The sequence below is a fragment of the Trichechus manatus genome, unplaced genomic scaffold (assembly GCF_000243295.1).
Source record: "Trichechus manatus latirostris isolate Lorelei unplaced genomic scaffold, TriManLat1.0 scaffold00002, whole genome shotgun sequence".
Classification (NCBI taxonomy): Eukaryota; Metazoa; Chordata; class Mammalia; order Sirenia; family Trichechidae; genus Trichechus; species Trichechus manatus.
The window spans coordinates 1,976,314-1,991,164 of record NW_004443938.1 but is presented as its reverse complement, the minus strand read 5'-3'; the positions used below and the strand labels follow the sequence as shown (position 1 = coordinate 1,991,164).

The 14,851-nt window shown below is 46.0% G+C and overlaps 1 protein-coding gene across 1 annotated transcript in view; it reads left to right on the top strand.

Moving 5' to 3' along the window:
* The first annotated feature begins 2,991 nt into the window (after positions 1-2,991).
* DACT2 (dishevelled binding antagonist of beta catenin 2) overlaps positions 2,992-14,851 on the top strand; it is a 66,270-nt gene continuing 54,410 nt past the window's right edge. Inside the window, exon 1 of the mRNA XM_004368934.1 lies at positions 2,992-3,169. Coding sequence (XP_004368991.1) covers positions 2,992-3,169 — 178 coding nt within the window. The remainder of the gene's footprint in view (positions 3,170-14,851) is intronic.

The following is a 14,851-nucleotide window of genomic DNA, read 5'->3' as shown; positions in this document are numbered from 1 at the left end:
CATCCCCCTTAACCCTTACATTTGACAATATTGAATACGAGATGTGAAAGTCATCACTGCCTCCCAAGGCCATCCTGTCGTTTCTTTGCTGCCATTGAGTCGGCTCTGCTCATGGCGACCCCAGGTATGCCCAACAAAACCTTCACCAGTCCTGTGCTATCTTCATGATTGTTGGTATGTCTGAGTCCGTTGCTGTGGTCACTGTATATTTTGAGTGTCTTCCAATACAGGGGGCTCATCTTCCAGATCTCTATATGACAGTATTCTGTTGTGATGTATAGGGTTCTCTCTGGTTGATTTTGGGAAGTAGATCTCCAGATGTTTCTTCCCAGGCTGTCTTAGTCTGGAAGCTCCCCTGAAACCTGTCCACCATGGGTGACCCTGACGGTATTTGAAATACTGGTGGCCTAGCTTCCAGCATCACAGCAACATGAAGCCACCACAGCAGGACACACAGACAGATGAGTAGAGTATCCTGTCAATACTACTTTTCTTCTCAGAATTAGTAATGGAAAAATGAGACCTTCGACATGACACGTAGGTTCAGAGAACAAAAGCTCTCAGCCCGTGAACTAACCTCAAGGCTCATCATTACATGACTGAGGCAAGTTCTAACATCCTGAGGCCTCAGTTTCCTCAGCTGAAGCGAAAAGAGAGACCGTATGAAAAAATCTTGAAGAAAACCACATAAAAGCTTCCTGAATGTGGCCCCGGGTCTCGAGACCACAGCGCCATCTGGTGGTGGCCCCCTGCGATGTGCCGTGAGCGCCCTGCTGTTTCTGATTTTACCTTTGGAGCTACAAAGGTGAGGTGACGTGTCGTGTCTGTGTTTTTATTTCTCGATTTGGGTCACCGCACACCATACCGAGTTCCATTCAGTCATCCTGAGAGAGCAGAACCCATCCGACATGTGAGGGGTTGACAGCCAGCTGCCCTTCCTCTCTGTCTGGCTGTCATCAGAAGTCACGCTGGATGTCGGCATGGGGTGAAGCCAGCAGGCTCTTCCCGGCCGAGCCCACAGCTTCAGCCCTGTCAGCTGCTGTCAAGTCGATTCCGAATCCTGGCCACCCCAGGAGTGTCAGAGAACTGCGCTCCATAGGGTTTTCAGTGGCTGATTTTTCAGAAGCAGATGACTAGGCCTTTCTTCCGAGGTGCATCTGAGTGGACTGGAACAGCCCACCCCTTTGGGAGAGCATGTTAACCATTTGCACCACCGAGGGGCCCCACATATTACTTTAGAGAGTAAGAAGTGCTGAGAAAGAGAAACAAAGCCGGCAAAACGGAAACTCTAAACCCACTGCCGTCAGGTCGAGTCCGACTCACAGCGACCCTATAAGCCAGAGTAGAACTGCCCCGTGGGCCTTCCAAGGAGCGGTTGGTGGATTCGAACGGCTGACCTTTCGGTCAGCAGTCACAGCGCTTAACCACTGTGCCACCAGCATTTCCAAAGTGGGCAAAGGTGATTTAAACCAGGGCAGGTGTGGAAGCAGTGTAGAAACATCAGGTCAGTGGGTGAAAGCCTTTCCAGCAAAGATGGAAAGAGAGAAGGGAGGGAGCCAGGGGAGTATCTGGGGGAGGCCATTCCAGGCTGAAGGAATGGCTGTGCAAAGGCCCTGGGGCAGGAGAATGCCTGGGATGCCGGAAGGACATCAAGGAGTCCCCGGGGGTTGGCAGAGAGAAGCAGCCGATGGCTAAGGGAGAAAGTGTGGAGAGGGCATCTGGAAACGAGGAGCTGCAGCCCTGACAAGGGACTGGTAGAAGCCATGTAACCTCCTGGTGAGGGAGGGGAGCCCCAGCTTTCTAACCGCAGCTTTGTCTCTTCCTAACATAATAAAGGTTTGAGCAGGCTCATTTTTAGACGTCGACAATGTTACAAAATCCTCGCTAGGCCCTCCTTAAACATCAGAAAACCTCTATTAGAAAATCTACCTAGAGGGAACCCGGTCTGTGGCACTGCAATCAAGGCCCCGGGTTCCCACAGCCGGTCCTCGGTCCCGCCATGGAGTTGGCTCTGCTCGTGGTGACCCGGGCACACAGAACGACGTGTTGCCTGGTCCTTCACCATCCTCACCACACTTACCGTGCTGGAGTCCATTGTTCCAGCCACTGTGTGTTTTGAGTGTCTCCCACCCTTGGGAGCTCATCTTCCAGCGCTCTGATTTCTGAAGTAGATCGCCAGGCCTGTCTTCCTGTCTGTCTGAGCTGGCGGATCCAGTAATCACAACAAACAGATACCTCAGCAGTTTCATTGTCGGGAACGTCTGGGTACTTGTCAGGTATTTCCCGCCCTATGAGTTTGTATTGTTTTAGGATTGATTTTATAACACTACAGCTCGACCTAATCCTATCATCCTTAGGGCATCCTTAGAAACAAGGATGGTGAGACTTCAACTTGCTTAGTTTGGATACGTCATCAGGAAAGACCAGCTCATTAGAAAAGGACACCGTGTTCGGTGCGGCGGAGAGTCAGCGGGGTTGAGGAAAAGCCCCCAGAGACGGATGGACAGGAGAGCCTCAACAGGACCGGACAGCGTTTTGTTCTGCCGTATTGGGGTTGCCGTGAACCGGAGCCGACCGAGAGCACCTAACACAACAACCACCACCACAGTGTGGAAGTAGTAAGGGGAAAGTGTCCTGGGAGAAAGGGGAGGGCCCTCTCCCGCAGGGCCTGCCCAGGATTCCGTCCCCAGGATTCCGTCCCCAGGATGCACACAGCTGGCCACGTTGCCCCTCGCCGTTCTCGCGCTGTTTCCACGAGCTTCTTCTGCCTCCGCAGACGGGGCTGGACGTGGCTCCACGAGCCGCTTCTGCATCTTCTGTGAATAACCGGAAGGGGGTCTGGCAGCCTTGTACTTTCTGACCCAAAGTGTTCATTACAAGCCAGCTTTCCAAAATAGCAAGTCATTGTGTGTGTGTGTGTGTTTCTAAATCATTAAGTCCTGTCCTCCGCGTAACACACGCCCACAAATCGGCCAGAGACAAAGGGCGAGAATGCCGGAACGCCTCCAGAACTCGCCAGCACCGAGGCCCCGCCGCATTGCTGGGGGTCTGGGAAAAGCCCTCCCACACCCTGCCGTCCTGTTCACCTCACCTTCTGGCGTGCCTGGTGCGATGCTGGCATTTCGTCTGGATCACCTTTCCGACAAAGACCGCGTGTTCTCTGGGGGAGGTAGCATCTGGCTTTACTTTGCCCTAGAATGGAGACTGAGTTAAAGCCGGGGACCCAAAGGGTCTGAAGGGGCCCTTGACTCATGGCGACCCCATGCACAGTGGAACAAAATGCTGCCCTGTCCTGTGCCACGATCCAATGAGGATCAGACCATTGTGATCCACAGGGTTTTCATTGGCTGGATTTTCAGAAGATCTCCAGGCCTTTCTTCCTAGTGTGTCTTAGTCTGGAAGCAATGCTGAAACCTGTTTGGCATCGTGGAATACACAAGCCTCCACAGACAGACAGGTGGTCGCTGCACATGAGGTGCGTTGGCTGGGACTCGAACCTGGCTTAGAGTGGAGAGGTTCGGAAGCCTTTATGCACATCCCAACAGCTCCAGGACAGGTCTTCTGTCTCCCTCACCTGGACAAATTAGAGGTGAGTCCTCCCAGTCTTCTCAGTCTTCCTTCCAAAGAGTGAGCTCAGTTCGCCCCCTGGTGTCATGCACTAGTACTACAGAAGTAAGGCTTTGTTACTTTAATGCTTTAAGGAATATGCGCGTTTGATGGCCATAATATATTGACGTATTTGGCGAACTTGATGATCACAACTCTCCTCGGGCTGCACAAAAGTTTCTAAGCACTTTAGTACAAAACTTTGGAATCCATTATATTGAAACTGTATTTCACGTTATCAGTAAAATAAAGTAATTCCAAGTATTGAACAGATAGTTTAAAGAAAGGCACAGCTTATATTAGTTGTCTCAATTTCAGTGAAAATATATTTATTATGTAAATACATAAATTACTTATACATATAACATTTATTAATCTTTCATAGATTTAAACACTATAGGTCTAGCATACTTGATATGCTAATGAAAACGTGCACCTTTTTATTTTGTGTGCAAGAGGATTTAACACCTATCACACGAGATGGAGGATAGGATTTCAGTGTGAGGCTGGCAGACTGTCCTGGGTCGGGTTTAAACATCTCTTCAGATGTGGAGGACTTTTCATCCTAATGTCGTTAGCTGCTGTGGAATTGATTTTGACTCATGGCGACCCCACGTGTGCAGGGTAGAATTGCTCCATAGGGTTTTCAAGGCTGTGACGTTTTGGAAGCAGATCCTCAGGCCTGTCTTCTAAAGAGCCTCTGGGTGGATTCGAACTGCCAACCTTTCAGCTAGTAGTCGAGTATGTAACCCCGGTTTGAGCCCCCAGGGCCTCCTTCCCACCCTAACGGCCCTTAGGAAAGGTGAGAGAACCAGTGGGTTGTAGGAAGACAGAAGCATCCTCCTGTGCTTTGAGGGGGGCGGGGGGAAAGACTGGTCTTTAAAAATGTAAACAAGAAGCCCACTCAATAACGTTTTTACGTATCCGAGAAAGCCTTTGAGGAACTCTACTAACCATGCAAGTGAACTAAGAATTCAGTATTCTTTCACTTACTCAACAAAAAATCACTGAGTTCGCATCGTGAGCCAGGCAGGGTCCCAGGAGGAGAGAGTGAATAAGACAGAAGGGCTCTCCTCCCTCAGAGCTCACATCGCAGTGCGGAGGGAGAGGGGCAGGAGGACGACAATATCCTAATAAGGAGATTCCGCGTGGAATTGTACAAAGGGACGCTGTAACGGGCACGAGGGTGCAGGGAGGGAAAGCAGAGAGTGGGGCTTACTTGTCTGGGGGATGTCCCTCAGCAGCAAGGTGGGGGTCTCTGTGTCAGAGAGCTGTGAAGGGCAGCAGTGGCTGGGGGTCCTTAACATGACAGGGCTTATCTCGTCTAAGGCTAGCAGGTGTTGGGATGTGCAAAGCATGCAGGATCCAAATGGCTACAAATCTGCTTATTTGGGCTATGTGTGTTTTTTCCTTTTTACTGTATTTTTTAGAGTAGAGTTAAGTTTATGAAAAAAGTGTGCAGGAAATACTGAGAGTTCCCACATCTTGCCTCCTCTCCCTGCAGTTTTTGCTCTTAGCAACATCTTGCGTCACTGTGTACATTTCTTGCCATTGATGAACCGATGCTGATACATTGTTTTAACTAAAGTTTCTAGTTTACCTTTGGGTTCACTCTGTGTTGTACCAGTTGCCTTCCAGTTGATTCGGAGGCATAGCGCCCCCACGTGTACCAGAGTAGAACAGTGCTTCATAATATTTTCAATGGCTGATTTTTCAGCAGTAGATCTCCAGGCCTTTCTTCCGAGGCACCTCTGGGTAGACTCGAACCCCCAACCTTTCGGTTGGCAGCTGAGCACATTAACCATTTGCAAGACCCAGTCCTATGGGTTTTGACAAATGCGTGTCACGTGTTCATCATTGCAGCGGCAAACAGAATAGTGTCACTGCCCTGGAAGTGCCCTGGGCCCCATCTGCTCATCCCCTCCCCCCCATCCCCAAGCAACCACTGATCCTTTTTACTGTCTTGATAGCTTTGTCTATCTGGGCTATTTTTAAAGCAACTGGATGTGTAAACATTTGAGATGGCCACTGGTGGGCCCTTTGGACTAACAGGCCCCCATCTGCTGAGAACACATAAACAGCCTGGGCCAACACGCAGGGACATCTTCGGCTCCTTTACGTAACCGTATACATAAGCAGGAGTCCCTGGGTGGCGCAAATAGTAAAGCACTCGACTACGAGCTTAGAGGTTGGCGGTTCAAACCCACCCAAAGGCGCCTCAGAAGACAGGCCTGGCGATCTGCTTCCAAAAGGTCACAACCTTGAAAAGCCTATGGAGCAGTTCTCTGCACACATGGGGTCACCAAGAGTCAGAACCGACGTGATGACAGCTAACAACACCACCACGTATGAGCAGGGAGAGGGTGCAAAAAGGAGGCATGCACAGTCTGTGTCACCAAGAGTGTTCCAGGAAGTCCGTCCTTCTGCTTGTGGCCCCAGAACAGCCTACTTGCACCCGGAGAGGTCCCATCCTGAAGGGCCTTCGGCTCCTTCAGGGCTTTGCCTGGAGCCCCTTCTGAACAAGGGACACCCTCACTTCCCTCCCACACAGAGGTGCTCTGGCTCTGGGTGGCTGTGGCCCTGGTCCCCTGGCTAGAAGTGACACTCTGCCTTCAGACACCCCCTCTTGATTTTCGAGTGTAGCTGGATTTGAGAAACACTGGCAAGAGAATTTTTTTTTGGACAACCTCATATGTTCTACAACATATGTTCTGCCTCCAGGAAAGACAGTTACATTCTGCAGGAAAGAGGTGCTTCATGCATTAGAATAAAAAGCCTTGAATAATTTTGTTTTTAAATTCTCCTTTGAATACAGCATAATGTGCTTCTCCAGGGACTGACCCCTCCTGATAAAATGTCCAAAGTATGTGAGAAGTAGTCTTCTCCTTCGAAGGAGCATTCTGGCTGTACTTCTTCCAAGACAGATTTGTTCATTCTTTTGGCAGTCCATGGTCTATTTAAATTTTCTTCATCACACTGTAATTCAAATGCATCGATTCTTCTTCAGTCTTCCTTATTCATTTTCCAGCTTTCGCATACATCTGAGGTGATTGAAAACACCATGGTTTGGGTCAGTGGAAACTTAATCCTCAAAGTGACATCTTTATTTTTGTTTTTAACCTTTAAAGAGGCCTTTTGCAGCAGATTTGCTCAATGCAATGTGTCTTTTGATTTCTTGACTGCTGCTTCCATGGGTGTTGATTGTGGATCCAAGTATAATGAAATCCTTGACAACTTCAATCTTTTCTCCGTTTATCATGATGTTATTTACTGGTCCAGTTGTGAGGATTTTTGTTTTGTTTATGTTGAGGTGTAGTCCATACTGAAGGCTGTGGTCTTTGATCTTCATCAGTGAGTGCTTCAACCCTCTTCACTTTCAGCGAGCAAGATTGTGTCATCTGCATAACGCACGTTGTTAATGGGTCTTCCTGCAATCCTATTGCTGTGTTCATCATATAGTCCAGCTTCTCAGATTATTTGCTCAGCATACAGATTGAATAAGCATGGTGAAAGGATACAACCCTGACACACACTTTTCCTGATTTTAAACCACACAGTATCCCCTTGTTCTGTTCAAATGACTGCCTCTTGGTTTATGTACAGGTTCCTCATGAGCATGATTAAGTGTTCTGGAATTCACATTCTTCGAAACGTTACCTATTAAACTTGTTATGATCCACACAGTCAAATGCCTTTGCACAGTCAATAAAACACAGGTAAATACCTTTTTGGTATTCTCTGCTTTCAGCCAAGATACATATGACATCAGCAATGATATCCCTCATTCTATGTTCTCTTCTGAATCCGGCTTGAATTTCTGGCAGTTCCCTATTGATGTACTACTTTTGAATTATTTTCAACAAACTTTTACTTGTCTGTGATATTAATGATATTGTTCAATAACTTCTGCATTCTGTTGGATCACCCTTCTTTGTAAAGGGCACAAATACAGATCTCTTCCAGTTGGTTGGCCAGGTAGCTGTCTTTCAGATTTCTTGGCATAGATGAGTGAGCACGTCCAGGGCTGCATCCGTTTGTTGAAACATCTCAATCTGTATTCTGTCAATTCCTGGAGCCTTGTTTTTCACCAGTGCCTTCAGTGCAGCTTAGACTTCTTCCCTCAATACCATCAATACCAATGGTATTGACCACAGCTAGCTGACATAAAACTGCACACTATTTTCTACATTTTGGGTCTCAGAGCCTTCCTTTGTCACTCAAACTCAACACTCCTCTTCTTGCCATGGTGTTTGCGAGATCCTTGCAAAAAAAAAAAAAAGAAAAAAATGAAGCATAGTTGCAAAATATTCAGAGATTCACAAAGAGGCAGTGTTCGGAGATTCACAAAGAGGCAGTGTGTCTGCAAACAATTTTCAGGAGGAAAAATGAAGGTAATAGTAAACCTTTCAGTGGTGGTGGAATTTGACTTGATGTACAATTTTAATAAGACCAGATTTTCACCTAGAAGCTCAAGTAAGAGCAGAATTTTAATTTGCCCAGTGTTGGGTTAATCTTGGGTCTCCAATAGCATAGGCTTGGTGAAGAGCATTAGTGATACGGAAGAGCCCCGGTGGCACAGTGGTTAAGAGATCAGCTGCTAACCAAAAGTCTGGCAGTTCAAATCCACCAGCTACTCCTTGGAAACGCTATGGGGCAGTTCTACCCCGTCCTATGTGGTAGGTATGAGTCAAAATCAACTTGACAGCAATGTGTTTGGTTTGGTTGGTTACATTGGCATATATCTTCTCTAATAATGACTCCTTGTGTTCCTGGGCAGAAGATGAGGGTTAGAAGATGTCTAGATCCATTGTAGGAGTGGTTGGACTGAAGGAAGGCAATCATCTATCATACGGCAAGAAAGGATAGGGCCAGAACCAGTAAGAATTCTGTCCCAGCGTCTTCCATCCCCCACTTGCCCAGCTGAGCTGTACACCCTCCACCTGGGAAGGCAGTTGAGCAGAGGTCACCTGGGAGGGTAGCCAGGGATCCGTTAAGCATGAGTAGCCAGGGATTCAGGAGACAGTGTGATATAGTGCTGTGGCTGTCAGCCACGGCAGCACATTTAGAATAACCTGGGCAGCTTTTTAAACCCCAGTGGCTGGCCACGGCCCCATGCTGATTGACTCAGAACTTCTGGGTGAGATCCAGCATCAGGATTTAAGAAGTCCCCAAGGTGTTTCCAATGTGCATCCGAGATTGAGAACCGCTGATGTTGGCGACAGCCCTGAGCTGGGCATCAGGCTCCGACGTGCTGCCAACTAGCTGGTACCGGCCGAGCCTCCTCAGTTTTCTCAGATGTCAGACTCTCTAAGTCCCCTTTCTGGTTTAAGTTCCTTTTCTCTAAAATATAGGAATACTAGACGAGGTATTTCCGTGCATATTTTCTCAGAGAACCTGGCTCCTAGAGCATTAAGTGCAGATGCTTTGAAAATAAAGAGCATGCAACAGCCTTCCTTCTATGTTTATCTGTTCTCCATTAATCTAGGAGTAACACTTTATTCTTAAAATAATCTTTATGGGGAAGTTTTAGGGTCAACTTGTCAAGGGATTGGGTTGTATGTGTAGATGGATTCAGGGAGTGTCATGGATTGAATTGTGTCCCCCCAAAATATGTGTCAGTTTGGCTGGGCCATGATTCCCAGTATTGTGTGATTGTCCACCATTTTGTCATCTGATGTGATTTTCCTATGTGTTGTAAATCTTACCTCTATGATGTTAATGAGGCGGGATTAGAGGTAGTTATGTTAATGAGGTAGGACTCAATCTACAAGAGTAGGTTGTGTTTTGAGTCAATCTCTTTTGAGATATAAAACAGAGAAGTGAGCAGAGAGATAGAGGGGCCTTGAACCACCAAGTAACAATAGCCAGGAGAACAGCATGTCCTATAGGGTCGCTATGAGTCGGAATTGACTTGATGGCAACAAGTTTTTTTTTTTTTTTTTTTAATTGGACCAAAGGTCCGTGTGCTGAGAAGCTCCTTGGCTGGGGAAGATTAATGACAAGGACCTTCCCCCAGAGCTGACAGAGATAGAAAGCCTTTCCCCGGAGCTGGCATCCTGAATTCGGACTTCTAGCCTCATAAATTGTGAGAGAATAAATTTCTCTTTGTTAAAGCCGTTCACTTGTGGTATTTCTGTTATAGCAGCACTAGATGACTAAGACAGGGAGGGTTGCTACTTAGCAATGCTGAGAACTAAAGTCAATGCACATTTTAAATAATGGAATAGCTTTCATTGTTTTTTCCTCAATATACAAGAAATATATGTGTACTGCAACAAATATTGTCAACATAGAACGTATAAAGTAAAAGGTGAAAGTAACCCCAAATCCCACCTAATTTGATATATATCCCATTATTCAACAATCATCATTCTGGTGAATCCTTCTAAAATTTCTATTATGTATTATCCCACCCAATAAGGTGGTAAATACACATTTCATTTAGTGGCCTGCGTTGTTCGCCGAGTGAAGTCTACTGTAGTCCAATACATCATTCTCTCTAATGGCTACAAGTAAGTTGTGATAGGAAACAATAGCAAATTATATAACCGATTCCCTATGTTCTAATAAATGTTTTGCGAATGAATAAATACTGGAAAGACAAATGAGAAAGGGACCTTCCGCACTCAGGTCACTGTTGTTGTTGCTGACATCAGATCAGCCCGACTCATGCCTGTTAGTGCACAATGGAAGGGAACGCTGTCCAGACCCCGCCCCCGCCCCAGGATCGTTCTCTGGGAAGCAGACAATCGTGATCCCTAGGATTTCCACCGGCTGATTTTCAGAAGGAGATCACGAGGCCTGGTCTTCCTAGTCCATCTTAGTCTAGAAGCTCCACTGAAACCTTTTCAGTATCATAACAACACTCAAGCCTCTACAGACAGAAGCGTGGTGACTGTGCATGAGGTGCCTTGGCCGGGAATCAAACCCTGGTTTACTGCATGGAAGGTAAGAATTCTACCACTGAACCCAGAATAAAATGCCACTGATTTTCAGCCACCCTGAGTTCCAGCAGTGAGTTCTTCAGGGCTCAGGAGGTCAGTACTTGATAGGTCAAATGGAGTTGATGCTGGTCATGAATGACACCTGGGAACACCTAATGTAAAATAGTGAGCACCCACTTCAGGGCTTCTCTCCAGCTAATATCCTCAACACCCACTCTCAGAATTTCTCTCTACCTCATCTCATCACCTACCCCAGGCATTCTCTAGACCTCATCTCCTGATCACCCACCCCAGGGCTTCTCTCCACCTCATCTCCTGATCACCCACCCCAGGCATTCTCTAGACCTCATCTCCTCATCACCCACCCCAGGTCTTCTCTCCCCCTCATCTCCTCATCACCCACCCCAGGCATTCTCTAGACCTCATCTCCTGATCACCCACCCCAGGGCTTCTCTCCCCCTCATCTCCTCATCACCCACCCCAGGGCTTCTCTCCCCCTCATCTCCTCATCACCCACCCCAGGGCTTCTCTCCCCCGCATCTCCTCATCACCCACCCTGGGCCTTCTCTCCCCCTCATCTCCTCATCACTCACCTCAGGCCTTCTCTCCCCCTCATCTCCTCATCACCCACCCCAGGTCTTCTCTCCCCCTCATCTCCTCATCACCCACCCTGGGCCTTCTCTCCCCCTCATCTCCTCATCACCCACCCCAGGTCTTCTCTCCCCCTCATCTCCTGATCACCCACCCCAGGGCTTCTCTCCCCCTCATCTCCTCATCACCCACCCTGGGCCTTCTCTCCCCCTCATCTCCTCATCACCCACCCTGGGCCTTCTCTCCCCCTCATCTCCTGATCACCCACCTCAGGCCTTCTCGCCCCCTCATCTCCTCACCTGTGTTCCTTCCACGAATGTGGCAGGTTCACTGAAGAACATTTGCTAAGGGACACAGACTCTGTCACTTTGCCTGTTTGTCTGTGAGCAAGTAGCATTCTTTAGTCAATGGGTGCCAGATTCTTAATGGTGACCATTACGACAGCCGTCTTTGACTCAGAGAAAAAAAACCAGCAAAACCTGTGGAAGCAGTGGTGTCATAGTGTTGGTGTCACCACCACATGGAACTCCTCTCATGCCAGGACCGTACAGAGTCCTTGGTAATGATTTTTATACTACTGTTGCTCGTAAATCACAGTCCTCATATATCACTGAACGTAATGGCGGTAATTGTGACATAAAGAACTAGCAAAGTTAAAATTACGCCTTCAGATGACAATGTTCTACACTCAGCCCACATGGATTCACACAGGTTCATGTGAAAGGGAAAACTTGGTAAGAAAACAATAGAATTTGAAGTAAAACTGTTATAGGAATTACATCAAAATTATATTCATTTTGATGTTAAATTTTACCATTATATGAGCTACGTTAATAGATTAGGTTTGAAAAATCAGTAATGGCCCAAATAATGTAGAAATTATAGACAATGCATATGGAAATATAGTCATGAATGAAATAATACCATCAAAATAAACAGGAACAAATACACAAGCGTTTCAGCACTTAGTGACCATCTCGACTGAATCAGAGCTTCCTTTTCCTGAGCGTCAAGGCTGTGGGCTTGTGAATGAGTTTGTGCAGATTAATGCCTTTCACCATCTCACTTTTTAATGTGTCTTTTTTTTTAAACCATAATTCAAAAATTTGGAAAATTTCATTAATGTCAATAGATATTTGCAAGACGTGCTGATTTTTTTAAGAAAATTTTAAAGACTAAAATTAAAAAAAAAAAAAACTCAATTTAAGATTTAAATTATGTTCCTAAACAGGTATCAAGAAACATAGCATTTCCCCACTTCATGTTTTAAACTGTCAATTTCTCTATTTAGTTATCAAAGAGTTATATAATCAATAATTATATATGTAAGGTTATTATCAATTTTAATCATAGAATAATTGTGATAAATATAGTTGTAAATTGCTTGCATGTAATATTTCTTAAATTAAATGAATACTGACAACAAAATTGTTTCATACAATCTTTCTACATTGAATTACATTTTAGTTACATTATTAGTAAGTAAGCAGAAGCCATTTTTGATTTTTCTTCTCTTTTCCTTTAATGACTACTTCATTCTCAAAAAAAGTTATTGATATATGTTCACAAATATTTATTACCACAATATTGTAGCTAAAACACCAGAAAATTTGACAAAATCAGCAGCTAGAAAAACACCTGCATCAATGAAAACAACAGCCCTTGCTTGTAGCTTGTACCGATGAAACCACATGATTTGAAGCGTCATTGTAATTGGGTAATAATGACAGCTATGACCGGAGCTCATCAGAACCTTCAAAAAGTAAATTAGCATAAAGTTTTAGCCCTGTAGGTATATTTATACACGTAAACTGGGCTTACAAAAAAGTTTTTGTTGTTGTAACTAACCTCAGGGATATTTTTATAAAAAATGATACATTTCTGCTGAAACGCGGCACACATTTTATAGACCGTCATTTTGGTGTCACCTCCGACAGTGCCACCCGGTGCGGTGGGCACCCCCCATCTCCCCCAGTGACGTCACTGTGTGGAGGTGCTGTTGCTCCTGGTGGGTGGCAGAGCAGTGGTAGCCCTGAGCACCCGCCCACCTCACCACAGACAGCAGCTGTCCCCAGAGGCTGGAGTCCAGGAAGGCTTCACGTGCCGGGAAAAACGTGGACTAAGGTGAGCAAGGCAGGTTGTTGGGAGCTCAGCTTTGTTGATCCACAAATAAGAGTTTATACCTGGGAAACTTTTTACATGTATTTAATTGAGGGCATTGAGCCCAATTTTTGCCTTATATCATAAATCATTAAGGAGCCCCGCTGGCACAACAGTTAAGTGCTCGGCTGCTAACTGAAAGTCAGCTGTTCCAACCCCCCTACCAGTGGCTCCATGGGAGAAAAGACCTGGCCATCTGCTTCCGTAAAGATTACAACCTAGAAAACCCTATGGCCAGTTGTACTCTGTCACATGAGGTCGCCATGAGTTAGAATCGAATCCACTATATGGCACACACCAATACAACAATACAAACAAAAAAACAAAAACAATACAAAACAAAAAAAAATCAAACCTGTTGCCGTCAAGTTGATTCCGACTCATAGTGACCATATAGGACAGAGTAAAACTGCCCCATAGGGTTTCCAAGGCTGTAATCTTTATAGAAGCTGTCTTAGTTATCTAGCGCTGCTATAACAGAAATACCACAAGTGGATGGCTTTAACAAATAGAAATTTATTTCCTCGCAGTCTAGTAGGCTAGGAGTTCAAATTCTGGGTGCCAGCTCCAGGGGAACACTTTCTCTCACTGTCGGCTCTGGGCGAAGGTACTTGTCATCAATCTTCCCCTGGTCTAGGAGCTTCTTGGCCGCACAGGAACCCCAGGTCCAAAGGACGTGCTCTTTCCTGGCACTGCTTTCTTGGTGGTATGAGGTGCCCCTGTCTCTCTGCTCGCTTCTCTCTTTTATATCTCAAAAGAGATTGACTCAAAACACAATCTAATCTTGTAGACTGATCCTGCCTTATAAACATAGCTGCCCCTAATCCCATCTCATCAACATCATAGAGACAGGATTTACAACACATAGGAAAATCACATCAGATAACAAAAAACCGTGGACAATCACACAATACTGGGAATCATTGCCCAGCCAAGTTGACGGACATTTTGAGGGGACACATTCAATCCATGACAGAAGCAGACTGCCACATCTTTCTCTCGCAGAGCAGCTGGTGGGTTCGAACCAAGACCTTTTGGTTAGCAGTCGAGCACTTTAACCACCGTGCCACCAGGGCTCCTTCATCAATTATTGTTGGTCGGTGGGTGACATGGCCTGTCACTGTGGACTTGATTGTTCTGTGTCTGAGGGAAACCAAAGCCACTGTGCCTGCTCAGTTCTTGAGCACCTGGTGGCCTCTCCCAACAGCGGCGGGAAGTCCCTTTGTAGGATATAGCCGAAAAGTCATAATTGCTTAGGCACTCCAAACTGTACATTTTTCTACTACTTTGGGCATCAGATAAAACTATATCTAGTCACAATATGTCAGGCAAACACAAGGGTTAAGATGAAGAGCAAATCTCATACTGAGTTTGCATGTGGACCATGAGCGCTGAGGGACAGAGGTGCCGTAATAGGTAACTCAAAGGTAGGTGTAATAAAAGAAACTATGCACATGTTTCTTTGCCACCACTGCAATTAAATACTCAGGTGTCCCCCTACTGGTGGTTATGTATGTTGTTTCTAGTGTTTGTTAACATAAATAGCACTG